This window comes from Myotis daubentonii, chromosome 9 (assembly GCF_963259705.1).
Source record: "Myotis daubentonii chromosome 9, mMyoDau2.1, whole genome shotgun sequence".
NCBI lineage: Eukaryota > Metazoa > Chordata > Mammalia > Chiroptera > Vespertilionidae > Myotis > Myotis daubentonii.
Genome location: NC_081848.1, coordinates 29,465,495 through 29,492,512, shown reverse-complemented (window position 1 = coordinate 29,492,512; position 27,018 = coordinate 29,465,495). Strand labels below are relative to the sequence as shown.

The 27,018-nt window shown below is 38.5% G+C and overlaps 1 protein-coding gene across 1 annotated transcript in view; it reads right to left on the bottom strand.

Moving 5' to 3' along the window:
* The window catches only part of GRM5 (glutamate metabotropic receptor 5), a 447,722-nt gene that overhangs the window by 68,838 nt on the left and 351,866 nt on the right, over positions 1 to 27,018 (bottom strand). Inside the window, exons 5-6 of the mRNA XM_059708191.1 lie at positions 21,319 to 21,487; positions 14,089 to 14,215 (exon numbers count right to left, since the gene is read on the bottom strand). Coding sequence (XP_059564174.1) covers positions 14,089 to 14,215; positions 21,319 to 21,487 — 296 coding nt within the window. The remainder of the gene's footprint in view (positions 1 to 14,088; positions 14,216 to 21,318; positions 21,488 to 27,018) is intronic.

Here is a 27,018-nt window from a genome sequence, read left to right as displayed (position 1 = left end):
TAACAAGGGGGCCAGATAACAATTTGTAAGGACTTTGACTTTGAATAAAATAGGAAATCATTGTAGGTTCTTAGGCAACGGAGTAACATGGTCTGGCTTGCTTTCTAAAAAGGTATCTCTGCGTGGGATCCTGAGAAGTAGCTCTGGGTGGGGACAAGGGTAGAATCAAGAAGACTAGTTAGAAGGTTATTTCAGTAGTAAAGGTGATTAATGTTGATTGCTGACTAAGACCAGGAATTTTACAGTGGAGGTAATGGTAAAATTCTATATTTGAAGGAGAGTCAATGGAGTTTTTCTATGAATTGACTAAAGCAGTGGTTGGCAAACTGCGGCTCACGAGCCACATGTGGCTCTTTGGCCCCTTGAGTGTGGCTCTTCCAAAAAATCCATGTGTGGGCGCGCATGTACAGTACGATTGAAACTTCGCGGCCCATGCGCAGAAGTCAGTATTTTGTGGAAGAGCCACACTCAAGGGGCCAAAGAGCCGCATGTGGCTTGCGAGCCGCAGTTTGCCAACCACTGGACTAAAGGATATGAGAGAGGTTAAAATATGATTCCAAAGGTATTGGCCTGAGCTAATGAAAGAATGGATTTGCCATCAGGAGAAATATAGAATGTTAAGGATGGAGCAAGCAGCCTTGAGAATCAGGAGGGTAAAGACCTAGGTTTCAGCTTTGGAAATGTATGATTTGCAATATCTATTAGACATTTTAATAAATATGTCAAGTAGACAGTTGAGTATTCAAGTCTGGAGATTAGATGAGGAGACTAGGCTATATGTTTAAACTCAGAAATTTTCAGTGTATGGATAATATTTAATAATAAGAGATTAGAAAATGTTTGTCTCCTCATTTTTGCAGTCTCCCTGTGTTTGTTTTCAGGGAGAGCTACTTAGCGAGAGCTACTATGTCCTTGGACTTGGTAGAGTTGCCCAATGTAGTAGGTGTCCTGTAGGATCCAGTGGCACAGCTTCAATGTTCACCCACGCTGGGCACTCCAGATTCATCCCCTGCTCCGTGTGGGCTGTATATTGCCTCCTGTTGTAGCTGAGCATTGATTGCTGTTGGCACATCAATGGGAGGTATTTACCCCAAGGTCCATTGGCTGCAAGGACTGACTGCAACCACCATGGAGGATCAGTTGTACAGGGGCCCACCCCACGGACCAGAATGTATTTCAGTGGGGCTCTGGTGCCTGTGAATACACCCCTTGAGTGTGTCACCTGTGGAGGTGTTTGGATGGTGGTGCTTTGATGTGGTCTGAAGCTATCCATTGTGTGCACTGGCTTTGGGGCCTTCCAGGAGGTGCAGGTCAAGATTAGCCAATATATGTGTTCTGTCTGGCACCACCTGACATAAGCTACAAAGCAATCTGCAGATGGCTGATTCTTGTACTGAGCTTGGAGGTATCTGGAGAGGCCACACTGTAAACCAAGACTGGCTGACACTAGTGCTGGGACTGGGGCCACTTAGCAAGAGATATGGGGCACATCAAGGCCATATGCTGCTTATTTGAGAGGTTTTAGGTAAGTCTGAAGCATGAGCCAAGACAGACAATTTGTATGGAAAAGCCACCTGAAACAGCTTGTCAGGGCCCATAAGTTGGTGGGGTAGTCTCTCAGGGAATCACCAGAACCAAGCTAACAGTGTTACCAGGTTGATGGAGACTATGATATGGCCTCTGCCAGCACTTGTCTAGGAGAAAGCTGCCTCTCCAGCTCTCTCCCTAATGCCAGCCAGTTCAGTTCCTCCCTGTATATCCCTAGTGGCTTTTGAGCTGCTGCCTCACTGCTGGAGTTCAGAAGAAGTGAGTCCAAATAAGTCTGTGTTTGGGCCCTTTATGAGGAATTGCCTGAGACTCCAGCAGCCCTCCATTTTACTCAGCCACAATCCCTGCTGGTTTTTACAGCCAGAAGTTATAGGGACTTCTCCTCCCAACTGGGGGTACTGGTGTGGGGTTGGGACCCTCACTCCTCAGGGGCGACCTCCACAGCCAAGATATCCTCCCTGCTTTTTATCTACCATGTGGGATCAGCCTGTTCCCAATTTTGCCATTCCTACAAGTCTTGATGTGGCTTCTTCTTTTTATCCTTAGTGGTAGGACTTGAATTCAGCTAGATTCCAGGTGGTTCTGAATGATGGTTGATCTGTAGGTTGGCTGTATTTTTTATGTGGTTGTGGGAGGGTGCAAGTACTGCATTTACCTCTCATTCATTTATTCTTAAATTAATCCATCCATCTCTATGTTCATTTCTTTATAGTTTTGAAAACATTTTTAACACTGGAGAGATAGCAGTTAATATAATTGAACTGCTGAAAGATACTAAACTTGTGTATGCTATTTTATCTACCCAATAAATTTATGAATTCGTTACTACTATTATCTCCATTTTATGGAAGAAGAAGTTGAAGCTCAGAGAACGAAATTTATTTGCTTAAACTCATAACAATGAGTCAGTGATAGAATGTGGGCTTCAGCATGGATATGTCTGACTCCGAAGCCTATTGGAAGATAATAAAGATTAATTATTGGAGATAATTTATTTGTAATAAATCCCCTCTCCTTAGATTGTATTGCTGAATGTTTATGTAGAAAAATTAACAAGGAAAATCTAGGAAGTACTTAGGGACCTGGGAATTTTATAGTTGGACAAAGTGGTCACTTTTTTTTTTTTTTACAACTGGTCATAATTATGATGTTTATTCTGTGGAAAAGGGTGGCTCCCATATAATAGACTTTGATATAAAGATGAATGTGAAGTAGCGATTCACTTTCTTTGTGATATTGCAAAAAATACACATTTCTTAAATGGGACATGGGTCTTTCCTTCCTGCTTGAACATTTCTTTCCCTTTTACCTGATTAAGTAATGTTTCACATGCATTGATTCCATTTCCTCCCAGAAGGCATCACTGAACTTTCAAGATCAGGTTAATATTCTTTCCTCAATGTTCCTATAGTGATCAATGTTTACTCTTGTCCTAGCACTTTCTCTCCTTCCTCATTCCTTCCATCCTATTTGTTAGTTTGTTTCTTCATTATTTCCCTTACTCCTCCCCCTCTTTTATTCATTCATTATACTAACTTATTTAAGTCAACCTTACTCCACTAAGGACATTTGATTACATATAAATTGAAAGTCATATGCCTTCCCTTTGTATTTCTATCTCTAGAAACTAGCACAGTGCTGAAAACAGTGCAGAGACTTGATAAAGGAACATTTGCTGAATGAACAACTGTGTAGGGTGTTTCTATTTAGATTATTACTTAACCTAGAAGCCAAGAAATAACATGTCAACATTCTGAAAGCCTGTTCAATTTTTAATATTAACAGGAGCTATTTATCATAATTATTTTAATAGAAATAAACACATTTCTTATCCAAACCCCTAAAGAATCAGAAACACATAATACTAAATAAATGGCAAGAATATTTTTAACCCCTCTCCTTGTTCAAATTTAATTATAATAATCAAATAGGCAGTTCATTTTAAGAACATTTGAAATAAAAAATATCAGAGCGACTTGGCGATAAGTAACATATGACCACTTGAAAGCTGAATTTTTTCTCTTCCTGTAATTTCCTGAAACTACAGGGCCTACAAATGTTATTGTGAAGATAGGCAGGTAAGCATAAAATAGTGAAATCACAGCTCCCAGGCTTGATTTTCCACTAGTTTTACGATCTTGAGCAACATTCAGAATCTTCCTGTGTCTTAATTTAACTATAAAATTGTAATATTTACCTCATAAGATTCAAAAGAATGATGCTTAAGATAGTTATAATTATCCTATCTAATAAAAGACAAAAAGGGTAATTAACCATACCTCCATTGGCTAATTAGGGCGATATGCAAATTAACTGCCAACAAAGATGGTGGTTAATTTGCATACGGGAAACCCAGGCAGCAGGCAAGAGCTGCGAGGGTGCCACCTTGCCTGCGGCCCTGTGATCACATGGCGATCAGAGGGAGAGAGAGCCGGGGCACAGGCCAGGCGGCACCACCGGAGGCCTGACATGCAAAGGTCAGGGATGAAATGACTTTTCCCAACCACGTCTGCAAATATCCTGGGGAAGGCATCACTGAAGAGTTCACAACTCTCTTACTTGGCAAGGAAAAAACCAGTTGGCAATGGAAACAATCCCTTACATCAAAGTTAAGGTCCCTCTGAGTAAAAAAGAATATTTACAACGGAAAGGAGAGAGCAGGCAAAAATAATAGCTCCTCATGACTTCCACTGAAGTTTGAGCATATGACAGAGTCAAAACGAACATACAAATTAAAACAGACAGTGGACATTCAAATGACCCAAATCAACTGTCACTGTTTGTCCCAATAGCAGCAATGCTTATGTGATAATATAGCTTAACAAACATATAAAACAAGTCCCATGATAAGAGAGGTTCAGCTTCTAAAGTAAATTGAATATGTTCTTTAAAAATTCTCAGGTCCTCCCCTCTGACTATAATTCTTAATTTTCCAATCAGAAAATTACCCCAGGTGATCCAGTAACATGTAGAACTCCAGTAACCTAACTTATTTTAAAAAACAAACATCCCAACCATTTTAAAAATATTTAAATTGATATTTTAGGGTTAAAATTATAGAAGATATTTAGATCCAAATATATTTTCTGAATAGAAAATATTTCAATTTTTGCTTTAAAAAATAAACATAAAATATATGTGACACATTTTCCCAAGGAACTCTGAATTAGTACCTTTCCCTGTAACTTTCTTCAAATTAAGAGAATTTATGGAGTTCCCTATACTGCATAAGTTTTAATGGAAGAAAATAAGACTTTCTAAGAGCATCAAATACATGTTTTCTTATTTACAAACATATATACCCTTCTTTCTCTCTCTCTCTCTCTCTCTCTCTCTCTCTCTCTCTCTCTCTTTAAAATATATTCTTACTGATTCAGAGAGGAAGGGAGAAGGAGAGAGATAGAAACATTAATGATGAGAGAGAATCATTGATCGGCTGCCTCCTACACGCCCTGTACTGGGGATCAAGCCCACAACCCAGGCATGTGGCCTGACCTGGAATCAAGCTGTGACTTCCTGGTTCATAGGTCGATGCTAAACCACTGAGTCACACCGGCTGGTCTCAATTCTTTTTCTTTTTTTTAAAATATATTTTATTGATTTCTTACAGAGAGGAAGGGAGTGAGACAGAGAGTTAGAAACATCGATGAGAGAGAAACATCGATCAGCTGCCTCCTGCACATCTCCCACTGGGGATGTGCCCGCAACCAAGGTACATGCCCCCGACCGGAATCGAACCCGGGACCCCTCAGTCCGCAGGCCGGCGCTCTATCCACTGAGCCAAACCGGCTTCGGCTGGTGTCAATTCTTATTTATAAATTTATTCCAAGGACATATACAGCTTGAAAAGCTTTGGAAGTAGTTTCAAAAAAAACTAGCTTTTAAGTAACAAGAAAACAGTTATAGAAGAAAGTTTAAATTAAAAGAAAAAAAATTGTTTTAATTTATTCAAGAGTGGGAACATCCTCCATGAAAATGTGTACCTTGACTGTGGATGGCTGGGTGGCCTTATCACACCTTAGGAATTCTAATGCTTTTTACAATGAAAAGAAAGAGAGTTTCATCTCATTTCTCTCCCAGGGTAGATGTCTGTCAATATAGGGTGGACATCAATAAAAGGAGGGGCTTGCACAATCAATCCAGAAAGTCAGCAATCTATGAATAATCCAGAACCGAGTATTTATCTCCTCTGCCTCACACCCTCCCTCCCAGCCAGTGAGCAAGATAATTACTCTCAAGTCAAGCTAAGTGCCCCCCAGTCAAAGTGGCCCAATGCTGACATACAAAGCATACAAATAATTCTCACTCTGGCATAAAAGTGACAACTTTCTTGGAAGAAAAGCAGATACTGTAAATTTCTCAAAGTCTTCCTGAAACATTTTTTAAAGTAATTTTTACTTTTAGAAAAAAAATGCATACATGGCAAACCATCTGTAATAAAAGGCGCATTCTATAAAATTTTACCTGGTCCTACTCATATTTGCAACTATAACCATATTTACAGACAAAATATATCTATACTAATAAAAGAGTAATATGCCAATTAGACTGGGAGACCTTCCAGGAAACCTTCCAGATGTTCTTCTGGACAAAGCCATAGTGGCAGGGCCGAGGTAGAGGCGGTTAGAGGCCAAGAGGGGAGGGCAGCTGTGGGTGATCAGGCTGGTGGGGGGTGGGGCTGTTGGGGGTAAGCAGACCAGCAGGGGGGCCAGTTGGGGGCAAGCAGGCCATTAGTGGTGGTCAGTTGGAGGTGATCAGGACAGCGGGGGGGGGGGCAGTTTGGAATGAGCAGGCCAGCAGGGGGACAGTTGGGGATGAGCAGGCCAGTCGGGAGGGAAGGTAGGGGCGAGCAGGCCAGCAGGGGAGGCAGTTTGGGATGATCAGGCAGGCGGGGGGTGCATTTGGGGGCAAGCAGGCCAGCAGGCAGAGTGGTTAGAGGCAATCAGGCAGGCAGGCAGGGGAGCGGTTAGGAGCCAGCAGTCCCGGATTGCGAGAGGGATGTCTGACTGCTGGTTTAGTCCCCATCCCTGTAAACTGGCAGTAGGACATCCTTCGAGGGGTCCCAAATTGGAGAGGGTGGAGGCCAGGCTGAGGAACACACCCTCCCCCATGCATGAATTTCATTCACTGGGCCACTAGTTGGTAATGAAAAGCAATCCTTCCATGTTTTCATTTAATGTACTTATTTGTTAAAAGGTAAAAAGAAAGAATTTCAAGATTACTTGGGACAACTGTGAGGATCACAAATGAAGCAAACATTTTTTAGAAGAGAGTAATGCAAAAGCTGGAGCAATAAGACTGTCAATGGGTAGTGTTACCTCCTCGCCCCACCATGCCCAGTTCATCTCTCACTCCCTCCCAGGTTCCCACCAACTCCCTTCAGTTTTGCTCTGTTCTCTTTTTCCCCCCACTTAAGGGAAGATACAAACTTTCCCACCCCCAAAGCAATCGGATAACTTAGGGAACCAAAGGAACTTCTTAGAGAATGTTCCTATTGACATTAAAATAATGATATGCAATGCCTCCCTTCCATTTTACAGATTTGCACATAAAATAATTAAGATACATTTCTTTATGAATGAAAAATCAAGAAATCATTCTAACTTCCTTTCAAGAAGCTTTCCACCATCAAGTTATTTTTCGAAAGCCACCTTGTTTTTGCTTTTTCCTTTTTGCTTGGGTTTGTTGGAAGGTGGCCGGAGTTGGCAAACCCACCTGGAAGTGTTTCCATGCCTTTGGCATTGGTCTAGGGAGCTAAAGATCTACTACTTATATGCTATCCTAAATTCTTTGAGAGAAAACAAATAAAAGATTCTTTCTAGGACAACTTTTGCCAGTATCTGGTGAGGAATGGTGTGCAATGGAAAACTTATCTTGGCAAAAGCTTTTAGGGAATTTCTGAGTGCCTAGCCTAAATTGTTGCCATCCACTACTTCATCCTCCCTTTTCTCTCAGGGAAACAATTATGTCCCCCTGTTGATTTGATTTCCTAATAAGGTATTTTCATTTCTCTTCATTCCCACTGCGTTATCATACTCCAAACCACAAAGAGATTCACATTGTAATTTGCAAAATTTCTTTACTGTCGTTTTCTACTATCCTTTAAAAATATGTTTTTATTGATTTTGAGAGAGAGGAAGGGAAAAAGAGAGAGAGAAAGAAACATTGATAGGCCACCTCCTGCACACCCCGCACTGGGGATCTGGTGAGCTCTTGATGCATGGGACAGTGCTCAATCCACTGAGCAACACTAGCCAAGCTACTATCCTCCTTTTAAAATCCCCAATTTAGCCCAGCCAGAGTGGCTCAATGGTTGAACATCGACCTATGAACCAGGAGGTCACAGTTTGATTCCCGGTCAGGGCACATGCCCAGGTTGTGACCCTTCAGGCAGCGGATCAATGATTCTCATCATTGATGTTTCTATCTTTCTCTCCTTCTCTCTTCCTCTCTGAAATCAATAAAAATATATTAAAAACAAAGAAAATAAATAAAATCCCCAATTTAGCCTTTATTTTTACATTTTATCTTTTAGCATTTAATACTTAGATAGCTCAAATACTATGAAATACTTTAAATAAAACTATTTTAAACATGCAGGGAAGTATAGAACAAACAAAAATTCAGTTTTAACAAATGTTAATATTTTGTCATTTGTTTCAAATTACACACACACACACACACACACACACACACACAGCTTACAGAAATAATTGAAATCACTTTTGTAACTCACATCTGACCCATGCTCTATTTCCAGATGAAACCACTATTCTGAATCAGTATCCTCCCTGTTCATTTTTTAAACAATACTCACTCTTTACATTGTGACTATGTAAATATATTTATACAGAAGTCCCCCTTGATTGTACTACCTCTCTTATTCAGTTTTTGGATATTCCTGGAGATAATAATTGCCTCATTTAAAATTATGCTCTCCACTAGAATGTAAACATCAGGGGGGCAGAGAATTTTATGCTTTGGTCATAGAAATATTTTCAACAGTTAGATCTATATTTGTTGAATGAATGAATGAACAAATGCTTTCAATTTCCCTTAGGATAAACTTTAAAATATTTATCATAGTTGACAAAGCCCTCTAATTAGAGTTGGCCTTTTCCTAGCTTGCCTGTATCACCTTCCTCCCCTACGCCCCACATATTCAGTTCTTTACTCTATGTCCAAAACATTCTTCTTTGACATGTTAGTTCGATCAACTCCCATTTTACTTTAATGCTTGCATGTATGCAATTAATTGAAGAGACAACTTTAAGCCTTATTTAAGTAGCTTCCACTGATATAATGGTGCTCCAACACCATTCTGTTCTTCTCTGCTGTTAACACTCAGTATCTTATCATTTATCAATATTTGAGGGCACATATCCTGTTCCCTATTCACTGTTAACATAAATATCTGATGATTGTTAAATAAGTAATAGCTACTTGATGTCCTCAATGAAAATAAGGTGAAGTAGTCGTGACATTGTCTATTTTGCTCTCATCGTCCTTTTATAATCTTTCTTTCTTTCTTTTCTTTCTAGTTTTCATGCCAGATTCTCTTCCTTTCTCTTTCTAACTCAACTCTGAGTCCCTGCTTCCTGCTAGTTTATGATGGATTTTAAGAATATGGCTAGCTTAAAATTTATATTAATGGCTTTATTGATGAAAACACATCCTTAAAATATAATGCAAAACTATATACATATATGTTTACACACATATATATATGTGTATGAAAAAGTAACCTACCATCCCACCACTCATAAACATCTTTTCTTATCAGTAGGTAACCTTCATTTCAGACATTTTTCTCTTCTTAAAAAAATGTTTTATTGATTTTTACAGAGAGAAACGGAGAGGAATAGAGTTAGAAACATATATCAACTGCCTCTTGCATGCCCCCTATTGGGGAACAAGCCCACAACCAAGGTATATGGCCTTGATCAGAATCGAACCCAGGACCCTTCAGTCCGCAGGCTGACCCTATATCCACTGGGCCAAACTGGTTAGGGCATTTCAGACATCTTCCTATGAATTTATATAAGTCTATAGATAAATATAAAGACAGTAATGTCAGTTCATTGCCACTCCTAGTTGTTTTTCTAAATAATTATTCCATTCTAAGTGGGTTCATATCTCTTAACTGTACTAACAATCTTATACAGTTTTGTTGGGATTAATTTAATTAACATTTGTAAGATACTTAAGCAGTTCCTCGCACACAGGAAGCATAGTCTATGAGTTAGTTACTATTACCACCATGAGGGCACTGACCCAAAGGTGACCTAAACTCTCATGTTGTAGGCTGAAGTGAGGTAACTATAAGCCAAGTGGGTAGAAGAAAAGCGGCTTTTAGGATAGCTGCAGCCATCAGAGCAGTCTCTGGCTGGCAGCTCCAAGTGACCTGTTAGGGTGCATCAGAGTCACTGAGATAGGATTGCAAACAGCCATAGGCTCTTTGGAAAAGTGCTCTAGATCTCACTTAAATGTTAAAGTTCACATAATATCAATGGGGAGATCTCCCCATGTTTGCACTTATTCCCGCTCCCCACATACACACACACACTCACAAATACACACATAGCTAGAGGAATCATTTCCTTCTTCTGCTGAAAAACCTCTACTGGCCCCACACTGTCTATAGGATAAAGTCCAAACGTTTTGGTTAAAGGCTAGAATCATTGGACGGTCCTAATTCCTACTTTTGTCTTCATTTGTACTCTCCCCATCATTTTACTGCAGGTTGAAACACACTGACTAAGTGCTACCTCTGTGCCAGGGAGTAAGTACATTGTGGACAGAAAAGAAAACACATGTATGGATGTGGAAGAACCACATAGCACTGTGTGTAGATGACAATTACAAGCAGCCCCTTACACTAAAATGAAAATGAAAGTTACAAAGTGGTGGTGATTGACACTGGAAAGGTCATAGGAGGAATGGGAGAGAGGGAATTTTGTGTGCCATGTTGAAATACTTGGAGTATATCTATAGAGATATGAAAATGCTGGTAAGTGCTAAGCAATGAAATAAAAGGGATAACTCTGTATTTTGTATACATTATCTAGTAGCAAGATGAATAGTAGACTTAGAGGCATGTGGTATAAATTTGGGAGTAGGGAAACAAACTAGGAAATTACTGTAATAGCCAACTGTGAGAGGAGGAGAACATACTCAAGGGAAGAGTTGTACAGATGGAGGGAGCAGAGGGAGTAAGAATATTTAGCAATTCAAACAGCCAGGTGTGATCGTGACTAGACAAGGTGCTCAGGAATAGGGAAGAGTCAATGATCTTTGGTTGGGGCAACTAGGAGAATGGTCCATTAATAGCCTTGATGCTTACCCACTTTCTAAGATGTTCTGCACTTTTGTATTATGTGAGCTCCAAGATTATGCCTCAAGAGCAAACTTGCCCAAATTCTTCAGGGTTAGGTAGGCCCTCCTCTATTTTTTCATACCACTTCGTTCATTTTTACCTATAGCCTTTAATATACTATATTACCAGTGTAGATGCTTTTCTCCCACTAGATTATAAGTTTTTTGAAAACGTAGACTGTATTTTACGTTTTATATTTCCAGTTCCTATTACATTTTCTGGAACAAACAATAAGGCCTTAATTTGTTAAATTAATTAATTCACTCTTGAAAAGCTCAAAGATATCTCCAAGTGATCTTGCTTAAAATCAAACTATTTTTACGAAAGAATGCATTTATTTCTCCAGCCTTCAAGGCAGATTATTTGGTAGCCTTACTTAATATTTACTCCAGCCAATTCATTGGTATATCCTCTTGATTCTACTCCAAAGTCTATTTGAAATTTTCCAATGCACAGTTCAGGCAAGGACACTAAGAAATCTTGCCTGCAGTGCCAACCTGCGGTAATCACCCAACTGGTCTGCCTGATCCCACTTTCTGTCCCTCTCCAAATTATTCTCCCGCATGGAAATTAAAATAATATTTTAAAGGTATACACACAATCATGTGTTTATCCTTGTATTTAATAATAAATACTTATATCCTGGGCATGTTCTACAAGGCTCTATCTGACCTACCCCCTGAGGCCTTTCTGATCTCTTCTGACACCATTTTCCCATTTGCTTCCCCATATGTAGACCTTCACGCGTGCTTCTTCCTTAGACAGAAAGGCTCTTCTCATGATTCTTTTTGCTAGCTATTTCTATTTAACATTTAAGTCTCAGTTAATTTTCACTCTTTCAGAGAGATCTTTTATAGCCACACATATAAATTATGTCTTTCCTAATATTTTCATTTAAAATATCTCGTTCTTTTACTTTATATTACTTTAACAATTTTCTATACATATGTGTGTGTTTATGTATGTCTCTGTGTGTGACAGAGAGAGCAAGAGAGGAGGAAATTAATGTTTCTCTTCTAATAAGATGATAATGTATATAAGAACCAACTCTGGTTTTCAATCTCAGTTTCTCTACCATGTATTTTATAATGCAAATAAGAAGGAGAAATATTTTTTCTGCTGAATGAATATGGAAGCAGACCATGTCCATTGTCAGCAGAATAGTTTTACAAAATGTAGGACAAGAAATATTATACTCACTTTCAGGGTGTTTAACCATGCAGATAGTTGAATCGGCAAGATAGTTGTTCAATTTAATAACAATACATGTTGAAATTAGAAATTTGAAAAAAGTAAAGAAATAGTAGAAAAGTAAAGACCACAATACTGCTCCTCACTTCCCTCCCACAAAAACCAATCATGTTCGTTTTTCTTTCTGACATGTTACTGTGTGTGTATGCAAGTGGGCTATAGTTCATCTATTCAACTAAATTTATTGAAGGCTATGTGTTCAGCACTGAGTTGGTTTTGGGATATATAAGAGTATCAGGCCCTGACTGGTTTGGCTCAGTGGATAGAACGTTGGCCTGTGGACTGAAGGGTCCCAGGTTCGATTCCAGTCAAGGGCATGTGCCTTGGTTGTGGGCACATCCCCAGTAGGAGATGTGCAGGAGGCAGCTGAATCGATATTTCTCTCTCATTGATGTTTCCAACTCTCTATCACACTCCCATTCTCTCTGTAAAAAACCAATAAAATATATTTTAAAAAAAGAGTATCAGAAAGTTCATTGTCCTATAGTAAAAAATAGGATTCCAATGCTAACACACGGCACTTAGATATTGCATTAAATCAGAATTTTATTTTTTATTTTTTAAGAAAAGGAACGTTTTCTGTATAAATACCAATCACTGAAGACAAAGCTTTAATGTGAGTTGGTCTCAAAAGGCCCAGGATTTCGGGACTTTGAGAACCAGGCTTTTGGAATAAACTAATACAAATACCAGGAATAGTTTCTTGTCCTGTGAGGGATGGAGATTAAAACTGAGGATGCTATAATCTTCTAGCCTAAAGCTGTGCTAAATCCATTTTAATTTTAAAACCATTTGATGACCTGACATAACACATGGTGGGCCATCTTATCGAGATTTTTAAAAAATATCCAAGTAGATAATAATTTATTTTGTCTGTACCACCATCTATATAGTTTTTAATAAGGGCTGTGGATGAAAATTATAAAATTAAGCTAGATCTATGACCACTTCAACGGTCCCATCTTGTAGTTTGGATTTTAAAAATATTTTCCCAACATAAACGAAGCATAGAGATGTTTTTTTCTCTATTTTCTTTGAAAATTTAGTCTCATAGGACCACTCCTCATGCTCCTATTTGCACAAATCTGTTAATTAACTGGAATCATATTTTTTATCTTTTTGCCTCCCTCATTAAGTTAAGATAGAGGTTGTATCTTTATTTCAGTGAGGCAAACAGGCATATAACATACATTGAATAAATTATAAAGAAAGATGAAAGCTATCATATGCTGTTTTTATATTGTAAAAATTAGAAGTATAATTTTTAGAACACAATGACACATTCCTTAACATCTTTTGCAGAAAATAAAGCCAAACCAAAATAACACAAAACAAACACCCCCTACCATACTCCCTAAAAAACTAAACAAAGAACAATCAGACATCAGTCATGCCCTGTGCTGACAGTATTTAAAAACTCATTAGTTGGAAGTCCCTGGTTTAGATTAAGGAAAAGCACTAAGAGAAACAAAGAGTTTTAGATCAATATCTACCCAATTCTGTGTAACCTTTTTACTCTTGGATATGTCATGACATATCTTAGTTTCTTCCTGGCCAATAGCTCTCTCCTCCTCAAATGACAGTAACCTGGGGTCCTGCAGAGAAATTTCTGAGAATATCCTGAGGATGGCATGAAAACCTGGGGATTCTGATCTAGTTTGGTGGGGAGGGTGGGAATATAAGCCAATCTCTCTGTAAGATGTATAGATTTTCACAATTAGCCAGGTGTTGGGGAGGTTTCTGTTCTGAGGCAAATTCATAAACCAAGGCCATCAAGATGAAAAATGCTTGTTGATATGACTCCCTCCTCCCATGTTTGTGTCTTCTTCAGGTTTTTTGTTTGTTTGTTTATTTGTTTGTTTGCTTAAGAGAGAGCTGCACCTATGCTGACATTGTGATACATGTACTAGTACCTGTAAGATCATCGGTGGGCCAGGACCCCAGTTGGCACGCCTTGCAGGTGTACTCGTCAGAGACATACTCGTTCTCTTTACATGGTGTACAGGTCCAACAGCAGCTGACTTCGCCCTTCCGGATCACCTAAGGCAAATATTTAAAGTTCTGATTATTTCTTTGCATAGATAAAAATCCAGCAAAATCTTTTATTCAAATGTATTGCTTTGTACAGCAGAAAGGGCTTTACATAAACTATTTCAAATGTTACCAGATGGGCAGTATAAGTATTAATGTTCTCATTAAACAATTAAAGAAACAGGCTAAGTAAACCAGTTCAGTATCATAACATTGCTGGTGATAGGGTCCAAGAATTAAATTAAATGTAAGTCTTTGGATAATTAACTTTAGATACCTGTATTTAATTAAGTGCCTGTGTTTAGTTCACATATAAATGCACATACATCTACATATATGTGTATATAACTGAATTTTCTTGAGGCTGTGCCTCTCTTTCCCTCAAATTAAGAATTTTTCCTCTCTATAGTTACCTTGGCTTCTTTCCAATAGCTAAACATTTTAGCAAAAAACATTGTACAGCTGCTAAAGTTAAAAAAATCTATCCATATTGTTAAAAAAATAATTAGGAATTTGTATTGAATGAAGAGGGAGAATTTGAACTTTTTTGGGGAGCTCATCACTTGGTATCTGTTTCTACTAAAAACCTGGTTCAATAATTCAGCCATTCCTTCTTATTCTAGTAGCTTTCATTTGCTTGGGATGAAGGTGGATAGGGATAAGGTCATTGAGACTATTATATACTCTTCATCTATTTGGTTTTTTTAAGGCAATAGAAAATAACTGAAACAATTTGACAGTTGAAAGAGTCTCAGATGTTATTTTTTAGAAATGGATGCCTTTTCCCACCCCACTCCTGGTTCATGAATAGCCTCTGTGGAATAGAGATAGATTCATTAAACATTCCTATAAATAATTAAAACTGTGATTAATAACCAGCAATAACCAGACACAGCAATGATTACACTCTATTTCTTGTCTTAGTTGCTGACTCTATTAAGGATCTTTGCTAATAATAATGTCTAGATATTTATAGCCAAATAGAGTTGTAAGGTGGAACCTCTTTCTTATTTTGTAGCACCCTTATGCTGGCTCTCCACACTGCAATGATACAAGTAGGGCAAGCATGTCAAACTCAAAGGCCAACATGGGCCAAATAAACGAGGCATGCAGCCCGCGGGCCATGAGTTTGATATGCTTGAAGTAGGGAATGGTGACAAAAAAGGTTAAAATGTCCTTTCTTTATAATAACCAGAGAAGTGAGACAAAATTGCTAACTAGACCTGTTTAATTGAGCTAAAGTATTCTCTCTAATGATATTGACTATTTTCTGGCTATTTAGTGAATGCCATATGCTGTTATCTCTGTATCACAAAGCTGACTTTATTTTACTCATTTTTTCCCCCCAGGGAGGAAATGGAGGCATGGCGAGCTCATACAGCATATATGGGTAAATGAAGAATCAAACAGTGGCTGTTGGACTTCAAGACACGTGCTCTTAAACACTGAGCCTTTTTGGTCTATATAAAGATTGAGTTCATGATATTTTGGAAGATGTACTGGCCTGGGAATCAAGAGGTACCATGGCTCTAGTCTTACTTATACCCACTAAGTAGATGTGCATCCTGCAGCTGATCCTATTTCTTCAAACGAATACCATTGCTTTTAAAACACACCTACCTTTATAGGGTTTCCTGAGGATTTCTTTTTAATGTTGTAAAATACAGCAGCTAAAACATTTATGCCCACTTAACTTTTTCAGAGATCAATTAATGGACAGCCTGGTCCAATTCAAAGCCCTTTGATGTACAGAGTTTTATAAATGGAACTATTCCACCATCAGGCAAAGTTTAATAAAAACCTGCCTAGATGGATAGTACGTAATTTGTGCACTTGTCTCTCTTTACTAAAATACACTCAGGAATCTTGTTCCAATAACAGAATTTAAGGATTAAAAAATACCACAGTGATTTGTAAACTGTAGAACACTAAAAATGTTAACTGTTTTACTAGTAGTATGCATATAAATATTCATCCAGAGAAATTAATTTCATTTTGGGGGTAATTTCAACCACACTGGTAAAAAATGGTAAAACTGTCATTGGACAAGTACTAGTAATGCAATCAGACACATTTCAAATACTGAAGAATTCTCTTTCTTAGCAGGGCCTGGCAAACAAAAGCAGTTGCATTTTTCCTTCTAGAAATATGCTGACTTCCTGTGGTTCAATTCATACTGTTTTGTGAATTTCATTTTTTTTACCAGAATAAGTTTATGTCCTTCTCCAAGATTAATTCAAATATTACAATATTATTTTGAATCAGTGGTGAAAAGTAATATGTCTCCTTCTGATCATTCAAAACTGATTTGTTTTACTTTATTTCACTTGTTATATATGTTCTGTTCACATTCATTTTGAATACAAGAGATGGTGACAATTCTCTTTCATAGTAATTCCCATTCTTTTTGAACATCCTGGAAGTAGTGCTGCTTTCTTTATGAATAAAAATATGTAACATATTTGAATCTTTGCTAAACTAATGTCCTTTCATGGACTCAACTAAGTTAGTAAATCTGAACAATGCCATAAGATGTTGGTATCATTAATGAAGTTGCTAAGTGACAACCTTAAAACATATTAAGAAAATGTTGTCAATTTTATATTCAATAGAGTGAAAATGAGATCTGGTTAGAAAATAGAATTTGGGATTAAAAAGACTACATAAAAATTATTACAAGTTAACTAGTATTTAAAATATTATAATAGGGAATCAAATTCTTCCACTGTGTAAGTTGATCTTAGTAGAATGGGGTAGAAAAGTATATGCAGTTAATCCTTGAACAATGCAAGGGCTGGGGGTGCCAAACCCCATCTCCCCTCACTCTGCACAGTCCGAAAACCACATATAATTTTTGACTCCACAGAAACTTAAGTTGTCTCTTGGTATCTGCAGGGCAATGTTTCCAGGACTCCCAGAAGATACCAAAATCTGTGGATGCTCTCCAGTCCTCTATATAAAAGGGTATAGATCAATGCATATTATATAGAAATCTCTCAAATCAGCCATTCAGTATTTTGAAGTTAAATGTTCAAACTGTATTGCTATAAGGGTTAAAACAATGTCCAAGAGGTAATTTACACAGAATAATATTTCTATAGGAAGAACTGGAAATTGTGAATAATAGATATTCTGAATGAGTCCATAAAGAATTTCACATGAAGTGTTTAACTGAAAGATGATTGGCCAAGATGCAGACTATCATTTGATGTTATAGGTTAGCAAACTTTCTGTAAAGGACCAGAAAGTAAATGGTTTAGGCTTTGTAGGTCATGCAGTCGCTACTGACATCCAACTATGCAACTCTATTTGCAATAGCAAATGTGAAAGCAGTCATAAACAATACATAAATAAATAAACATTGCTGTATTTCAATAAAACTTTATTTACAAAAACAGGCAGGAAGTCAGATTTGGCCTGTGGGACATAGCTGACCAACCCTCATATACCGTAACAAAACATGAGGAAATTTTCAGATACTGCATAAGTCATTGAGCTATTTAGCAGATATTAATAAATTTATATTTATCTTCGCTTATCTTGTCATTCTTCCTTCTGATCTTATGCTTACTAAATCTTCATGATGACCCTTTAAAGACTTTATAATTGATACTGAAATATTCAATGAACCTCAAATGTCTTTTAAACAGAGTGAAGATGTGGTTGATTGAAAAGAGCAAGCCAGCTGCTTTAGGTATATATAATGCCTGGAGCATCCTATAGCAATTAAATAACTATTTGATTAATACCTTATTTTGATAATTGATCTTTCTTCCCCTAGGACATTGTATTCCAACAAATAAGCCCCATTTAATTTTTATTATACCTTTATCCCCTTCTTTCACTGGATTATTTCCTGTGTAGCCAGACCTCATCCTGTATAATAAAAGGCTAATAAGCAAATCAACAGAATGGCAGAATGACTGGTCGCTATGACTCACACTGACCACCAGGGGGCAGATGCTCAATGCAGGAATTGCCCCTTGGTGGTCAGTGTGCTCCCACAGGGGGAGCTCCACTCAGCCAGAAGCCCTGAACTGGGCTCATGGCTGGCAGGCACAGTGGCAGTGGCGGGAGCCTCTCTTGCCTCCACGGCAGCTCTAAGGATGTATGACTGATGGCTTAGGCCTGCTCCCCATGGGCCTAAGCCATCAGCCGTACATCCCCTGAAGGCTCCCGGACTGTGAGAAGGTACAGACTGGGCTGAGGGACCCACCCCCCGAGTGCACAAATTTCGTGCACTGGGCCTCTAGTCCTATTTAATAATAGACAAACATGGTAATTAACTGTACCTTCGCTATGCCTCCCATTGGCTAATCAGCACAATATGCAAATTAACCCAACCAGGATGGCGGCCGGACGCCACACAGCTGAAACGAGCAGGACGCCATACAGCTGCTTGCTCCAGTGATGGAGGAAGCCAAGGTTCCCCGCCTGCTCTGAGCTACAAAAGCAACAAAGTTTCAATTATAGAAGCTAAACAAACCCCAGATACCTGCGTTCAGCAGGCCGTGGTCTCAGAGCTGGAGCGAGCAGGAGTGGCTCTCAGCTCCAGTGATGGCAACAAAGTTTCAATTATAGAAGGTAAATAAATCCCAGAATAAAAAAGAAAAAGAAAAAAAGGAGAGGCTGGGAGCTTCAGTTGCCGGCCAGCCTGAAAACAGCCATCAGCCCCTCATTCAGGCTGGCCAGACACCCCAGTGGGGACCCCCACCCTGAAGGGGGTGTGACCAGCTGCAAACAGCCATCAGACACTCACCCAGGCTGGCCAGGCACCCAAGCGGGACCTTCACCCTGATCCGGGACACCCTTCAGGGCAAACCAGCCGGCCCCCACCCGTGCACCAGGCCTCTATCTTATATAGTAAAAGGGTAATATGCAAACTCACCCTAAGAGAAGAAAGACTGGGAATGACTGGTCACTATGACACACACTGACCACCAGGGGGCAGACGTTCAATGCAGGAGCTGCCCTCTGGTGGTCAGTGCACTCCCACATGGGGGAGCTCGGCTCAGCCACAAGCCAGGCTGATGGCTGCCAGTACAGCGGTGGTGGTGGGAGCCTCTCCCGCCTCCTCAGCAGCGCTAAGGATGTCCAACTGAAGCTTAGGTCTGCTCCCCGCTGGCAAGTGGACATCCCCCGAGGGCTGCTGGACTGCCAGAGGGATGTCTCATTGCCAGCTTAGGCCCAATCTCTCGGGGAGCAGGCCTAAGCCAGCAGGTGATCATCCCCTGAGAGGTCCCAGACTGCAAGAGGGCACAGGCCGGGTTGAGGGACTCCCCCCACCCTGAGTGCACAAATTTTTGTGCACTGGGCCACTAGTTTAGAATAAAAGTAGCTTTTTATTGTCCTCAAACTGCCAGACTATTCCCTTACCTGCTTTTCACCATACATTTTGTGTTGCTCAGTTATTCTATTCTATTCCATTTAGTAGTCTTCTGTTTCCAGAAGGATCTAAGTGAAGGGCTAACCCCAATTCTCATGCCTTCCCTTCAGTCCTTCTTTTCCTTGACATCTTGCTTAGATTAACCACTGTCTTACATGCCACCATGCTCTCTGGTTCTCTATTTGTTCCTCACCCTGTCCCTCAAGCACCCCAACTGGGGATTGAACCCACAACCTGGGCATGTGCCAGTAATCAAGTCCTTGATCTTTTGGCATTTGGGTCAACACTCTAACTCAGTGGTTCTCAACCTTCCTAATGCCACGACCCTTTAATATAGTTCCTCATGTTGTGGTGACCCCCAACCATAAAATTATTTTTGTTGCTACTTCATAACTGTAATTTTGCTACTGTTATGAATTGTAATGTAAATATCTGATATGCAGGATGTATTTTCATTGTTACAAATTGAACATAATTAAAGCATAGTGATTAATCACAAAAACAATGTGTAATTATATATGTGTTTTCTGATGGTCTTAGGTGACCCCTGTGAAAGGGTTGTTTGACCCGCAAAGGGGTCAGGATGAACAGGTTGAGAACCACTGCTCTAACTGAACCATAGCAACCAGGAATACCTTTTCTTCCTGCAGCTTTTTCAAGTTCTCTATTTTGGGCGCACATTTATCTTCTCTCTGTACTTTCAGGTGCAGCGATCTTATCACCTCAATCAGTTTCAACTTTAGCTATGTTCAATTCCTAAGTCTGTATCCTCAGCCTTATTTCTCATTGATATAGACCAATATTTTCTACCACTGATTAGATATCTCAAAACCAACAAGCCCCAAATTAACCCATTGCCTTTTCTCTAAAACTATTCAGTTTTTGTTCCTGACAATGGTACTTTCTAGTAATCTAGTTACTAAGAGTCGAAATCACAATTGGCTCAAACTTCTTTCTCTTCTCCAATCATACATCCAATTGATAGCCAGGGTTTGTTGAGTCTACCTGTAATGTTCATCTCAAGCATCTCCCTTGCTCCCTTTCTATTCTCACTGTTTCTTCCACAATTCAGGACCCTCATCACCACAGTGTACTTCTAACTTGTCTCTTCTTTCATTATTTATGTTTCAGAACTCTACTCTTGAATCTTCACCTTCTAGTTCATGGTGAAATGTCTGACATTTTATTCAGAAGAAATTTCTCCCTTTATTTTGTATGAACTTATATAGCTCCCCTTTTTTCTTTCTTAATAAAGTCATCCCATTTTACATGATGTTAGTTATCTGTGCCCATGATGTTTTTCCTCATCTAAATTATAACTCTTCTGATAGTAAAGGCATCTAACTTACTTTTTTACCATTGATATAAACCATTGCATTAGTAGGAGTTTGGTAAATATTCGTTAAGATAATTACCAATTAATGTAATTTCCAACTGTGAACTAATTATTCCCAGGAAGTATGTCTTTAAAGGCTTACATGAATAGAAAGGGTGTGGGCAAGCATGACTCATCAGTTGGTTCAATGAGTTCAAACACTAAGCCTATTGTGGGTCATACTAGATATCATGAGGAATCAATGAGAAAAAAGTAAAACACAGTTTCTGACATTAAAAGCTTATAATATAAAAAACAGGTATCTAAAATTTTAAACAACAGCCAAAGATATTGAACACTTCTGGTTCTGAATTTACAACAACCATTAAAGAAACATGGACTCCATTTTACCTTTATCTGGCCTTTCTCACATGGTTCACTGCACACAGATCTGATGATGGTGTTTTTCTTGGACCATACCTCATCATCATCCATTTTTAATTCTCCATTGTCCCAGCTTCCAACATTGATATAATCAAAATAATCTTTTCCCATTTCCTTGAAGTTCATTATTTCATACCTTAGAAATGAGAATGTAATAATTATTCATCTAACAATATAAAATCTCAGCCATGAAAAATCGAAAGATTTCATTCCCAAACAATGTAAAAAAATTAGTGATACTGGAATTTTCCATGACAGTACACTAAGACTAATAACAACAAAAAACCTGTCGGTTTCACTTTGTCTTCAACAAGACTATTTTTTTTTTAAATTCAAGCATACACCTGAAATAGAAAGTAATCCCATCTGAGAAGGTGACCTGACCTTAGCAGGATGAAAGACAAATTTTGAAATAACTTCAAGAAGTTTAAACAAGTACTGCTCTTAGGCTCCTAAAAAAGATAGAAAGGTTTTCATCTCCACTCAAGTAAAATAAAATTTCCCTTTTCTAATCAAGTGAGAAATTTGGTAAACCTTCAATCTTCAGCTATAGGGAATGTGGGGGTAATTTGGAGAGGGCCAGGTTTTCCTTTCTTACTTTATCCTTTATCAATGACAAAAGTCATTCTATAAGGATACCTGCAGTGATATTTAAAGTAAGTCAGAAAATAGCTTCTAAAGCACCTCATGTAAAGTAAAAATCCCCAGATATACTAGCACCCTGTGAGTTAGTAGCTGTTATTCTTATTTTGAGCATAGGGATAGCGATGTAAAGAGGGAAAATTGATGTATTTAGGTGATTTTTCTTATATTAAGAACATTACCAGAGAATCATTTCTGAAATAATTTTTCAATCTGGGTACCTTGGATGAGTAGGAGAATCACTGTGTCAGTTCCTATAGACATACCTGTCAGTATGTCTTAGGTGCACAGTGCTTTCACATAGTACTCTCTGATACTCCCTCCCAAGACTTACAGGATTGGCAGATGGGCTCTTATGAATGCCTCCTGCAACCGTCCATGCTCAGCATACTTAGTTATCTGGAATTTGACATGGATGGAAAACTTTCTAGCTTTGGGGTTCAAGTTGCCAGATTGTCATAGTCAGACCAATACTCAGCAAATAGATGCTAAGAACAAATCTGACATCAATCTGTTTGGACATACATTGTAAAATGATACCATTCTGGTTTCATTTCCGATCATATGTTTTACGGTAGTATCTTTTTCAGAACATTAACTCATTCTTAAGTTTTGTTGGCTATTCAGTGGCCAAAGGATAGTTCTACAGTGTTTTATTCGCAGTTGGTAACAATTTTGAGTAGCTGTCCAAATTCCATTTCTAAAACAAAAACACACACCAATCTATAGGATACAAAACTGAGTCCTACATCTTTCCACTCTGCCAGTTACCCCATGGCTACTAAGCTGAGATATTAGAACATAGAACACAGGTAAAAAGGACTCATATATATGATGTCATTGGCTACTTCAAATATATTGGGCTTCTAGCTCTTCAAAAGGTGACTCTGTGAGCAAATAACTTTTGAACATTCCAGGCTGGGAAGAGGAAAGAAATGTAGGTGTCAGGAGGCTTCGCTCTTTGCTGCTATTGATTTGAACAGATCTGAGGGTTTCATTATTCACCCCCAAATAAGCCATCAATCCAATTCTACCAATTCTTAACTCTGAAAAGATCTAGCCCAAACTGTTAATTCCACAGCTAATGGAACTGAAACTCAGTAAGGTAGTGAGTCTGACCTGATTGCAGAACATGCCAGCAGCTGAGCCAACACCTAACCTCAGCCTTTAGGCTCCATTATCGAAATCTATTCGAAAGAGCTAAGAAATCAATTTCCCATTGTTTAATATTACAGAAATCTGAACTACTCTACATTTTAAGGCTCTTATTACTATATCTATGCCTTTTTTTGTTTTCTATAGGAGAATTAGTGAAAAGTGAAAGGACTTAGTTTTCGAAAAATAAACATGAAAAAAAATTTGCCACTTCTTTAACTGGCCATAATTACAAGTTGAAATATCCCGAAGATTTTGTTTATATGGCTAAAAAATCTAAAATACATTTTAACCAAAAGGAAAAAAAATGTGTTCCAATAGTTTAGCCACAAAACTAAAGGAAGGCAGGGCTCAGTTACAGAAATAACTGTCTGAGTGATTATAACTTTCTGAAAATTAAAGCAGGCTTCCTCAGAAATAGTGAGGTTCTCCTTACACAATGGGCTGAAGAAAGATTGTTGTCAGAGGAATTGAAACATCATTTGGTGGAGGGCATTATAGAGAGCATGGGATTTATATGGCTTCTAGGTTCCTCTCAGTCTATAATTCTGATGCCAAGGTGATTTTTTTTCAAAAGTTTGTTTTAAATCCTTACTGGAGAATATTTTTCCATTGATTTTTTAGAGAGAGAGTGGAAGAGAGGGAGGAAGGGGAGAGAGAGAAAGGAAAAAAATGATGGGAGAGAGACACATTGATTGGTTGCCTCCCTCATGCTCCCTGACCTGGTCAGGGATAGAACATGTAACTGAGGTATGTGCCTTTGACCGAGAATTGAACCCACAACTCTTCAGTCTGTGGGCTGACACTCTAACCATTATCCCAAACCAGCCAGGTCTAAAAAAAGTTTAATTCTTAAAAATGTGGTAAATATTCTGTTGGTCAATGTAATGGGCTCTCCAAACACTGGTCCCTACAACAAAGCAATTATAATTACCTATGCCTTTGGGGTGGTATAATCACAGAGTAAAGGAGACCACAGAGTTGGTTTGACCAAAAGTTATGCGTACGGTCTGTATAGTCTCATTTTCCTGTTACTAATTGAGTATGTAACCTTGACCATTCCTCTTCCTTTCTCTGAAACTCAGTTTTCTCCCATGGAAGTTAGAATGTTGAAACAGGTCAACTGTATGACCCTTCTATGGACAGGGCCACATAATAAGAATCAGTGTGCAAACCAGCTCAGTATCTTCACATTTCTAGGGTCCTACCCTTGTTTACTACTTGTCACTCTAATTTTGTCCATCTGTTCCTCATTTCCTGTCTTCTTTTGGGATAACTTGGATTTTAGAATTCCTCTATTGCAGTGGTTCTCAACCTTGGCTGCACATTAGAATCACCTGGGAGTCTTTTTTAAATCCTGATTTCTGGGCCTCATCCTCCGCAAATTCTGTTTCTTTGTTACTAATGTAGTGGCTCCATCCCATAACAAAGAAACAGAATTTCCAGAGGATGAGGCCCAGAAATCAGGATTTTAAAGATTCCCAGGTGATTCTAATGTGCAGCCAAGGTTGAAAACCACCGCTCTATTGGCTTTTTAGCTATTCCTCTTGTATTAAAATTTAAGTGGGTGTTTACAACATTACAATATGTATTCTTAATTTATCTTATTTTCTACTTAGTGTGCCACTTAATGTAAAATATAAGAACCTTGCCCATGTATAATTCTATATCCCCTTCCTTCATGTTGTCAAATATTTTACATTCACATATTTTACATTCACTTATAAATCTCACAATATAATATTAAAATTTTTTGCTTTAAGTAGTCATTGGTCTGACATTGACACTCCATGTTTCCTCTGTCCAATTATGGTCAGTTCCAGACCATGACAATGCCTCTGAAATCTTAGTTTCCAATGAACTCTCTATACCAGAGGTTGGAAAACTTTTGTCGTAAAGGGGCAGACAGTAAATACTTCAGGCTATGTGAAATTGCCTCTGGTTTGTGGAACTTCTCTACATTGCTAGTGTCATGTGAAAGCAACCACAAGACAGTATCTAAACAAATGAGTGCAAATGTGTTCCAATAAACTCTTATTTATAAAGAGAGCAGACTCTCATTGACCGGCAGACAATAGTTTGCTGACCTGTAATCTATACCATTGATGGTAAACAGTAAAGGTCCACATTTCTTAGCTATAATTCCGAATTCCTTAGAGCTCTGAAAACCACAGTTTTTTTTGTTTTGTTTTGTTTTTGTTTTGTTTTTTACTTTTACCTTCACTTGGCAGTATAACAGAAGTCTATCTGAACTTACCTAGTGACAGAACCTGGCCCACACTGTCATGAGGCTACTTATAGTCAGTCTATTTATCACACTTCATGTGAATATTCATGTTTTGCTGCAGAAATATTAATGTGTTGATAAAGAAGTGCTGCTCCATAGCATGCCAGGGGCATTAGAAGACTGTATAACCTTTTGTACATTCAAACATTTTGAATTCTGTAACACACCTGGCACCAAGGTTTTCCTTAAAGAATTGTGAACTGATAGGATGCTAATTAGATGTGAGGTTGAAAAGCAATGATTCTAATTTACTCTCCAATAACCCACAAGTGTGTGTGCCTAAGTGAGCTGCCACCTCTCCCAGCTTCCTCTGTTTAGGCTCTGGCTCTGGGACTCTGGCATTTTAAGGGAACACTTGACCACCCCAGGCTCCTCTGGTTTGGAATGCCTTTGATCTAGCAAAGCTGTAACTTTTAATCCGCAGAACTAACAACATAATGCCTTCAAATACATTTATCAGACAACAATGGCTTTTTAAAATTGTGATCCTGGTTAATTGGCAGGGTGTTGTATATGGTTAGGAGTTGAAGCCCAGCAGGCTGAGTAAGAATACTGACTACCATTTATTAGAATGTGTCTTTGGGTGAGTTACTTAACCTTTGGGAGCCTCAGTTTGTAAACCTTAATCTGGAAAAGAGAATAATAATATTACTTATCCCATAGGATTCAAATGTAGAGGATTTAGCTTAGTGTTTGACCCACACTCAATAAATGTTAGTTTTATTTATTTTGTAAATATAACTGTATTTGTTAGAAAAACAAAAAGTTTCAAACCACTTTTTCCTAAGTCTGGCTCATGCCCTCAGAAGCCAATTCTGATAATTTATTAATGAGTTAATATAATACCCAACCTTAGTAATGCATGGAAAATCTCTAAACAACTGTGAATTCCCAGAAATTATTTGTAAAATGTTAGGTATATTACTATTAAGAGAATATTTAGAAATTTTATTTGAGTCTTAAAGAGATTCATGCTCCAAAAAAAGGTTAAGAACCAGCATCGGAAATGTATCTCATTACAGCATATTTAGGATTATAAATGAGATAGTGACTCGTTAAGATTTCCCATTGGAATAGAGCTGAGCCATTTATTCACTATCTGGTTTGTGAAACTGGCTTGCATATATGAAATGAAAACTGAATGGTGAAGCTGTAATCACAACATCTGTGAACAATCCCAAGCTGATGTCAGTATGGTGAGGATGCATACAGGACTGATAAATCCATGTGTAGATACCAGAGCACAGGCCTAGACCTAAGCCCAAAGATTGAGCTCATTGTTCTACCTGCCCCAAGAAGCATTACAGCAGATGCCAATTTTGACCCTGGGTAAATGCTTGTATCTCTCCCTCCCACTCTGCACCCTTCACTCCCTGTAATGGATAAACTGAATAGCCAAAAATTAGAAAACCACATGTGAAAAGTTAGCTAATCTTAGCTAATAGCCTGTCTGGAGCAATAGTCTTCACATCTCTAGAATAGAGAAAATATCCAGCTTTCCTCTTTGCTGCATGACTTGACACCAGCTGTAACTGAGAAGTCCAGTTTAGTATGAAATGGTAAGGGCTGCATCAGAGACAAGC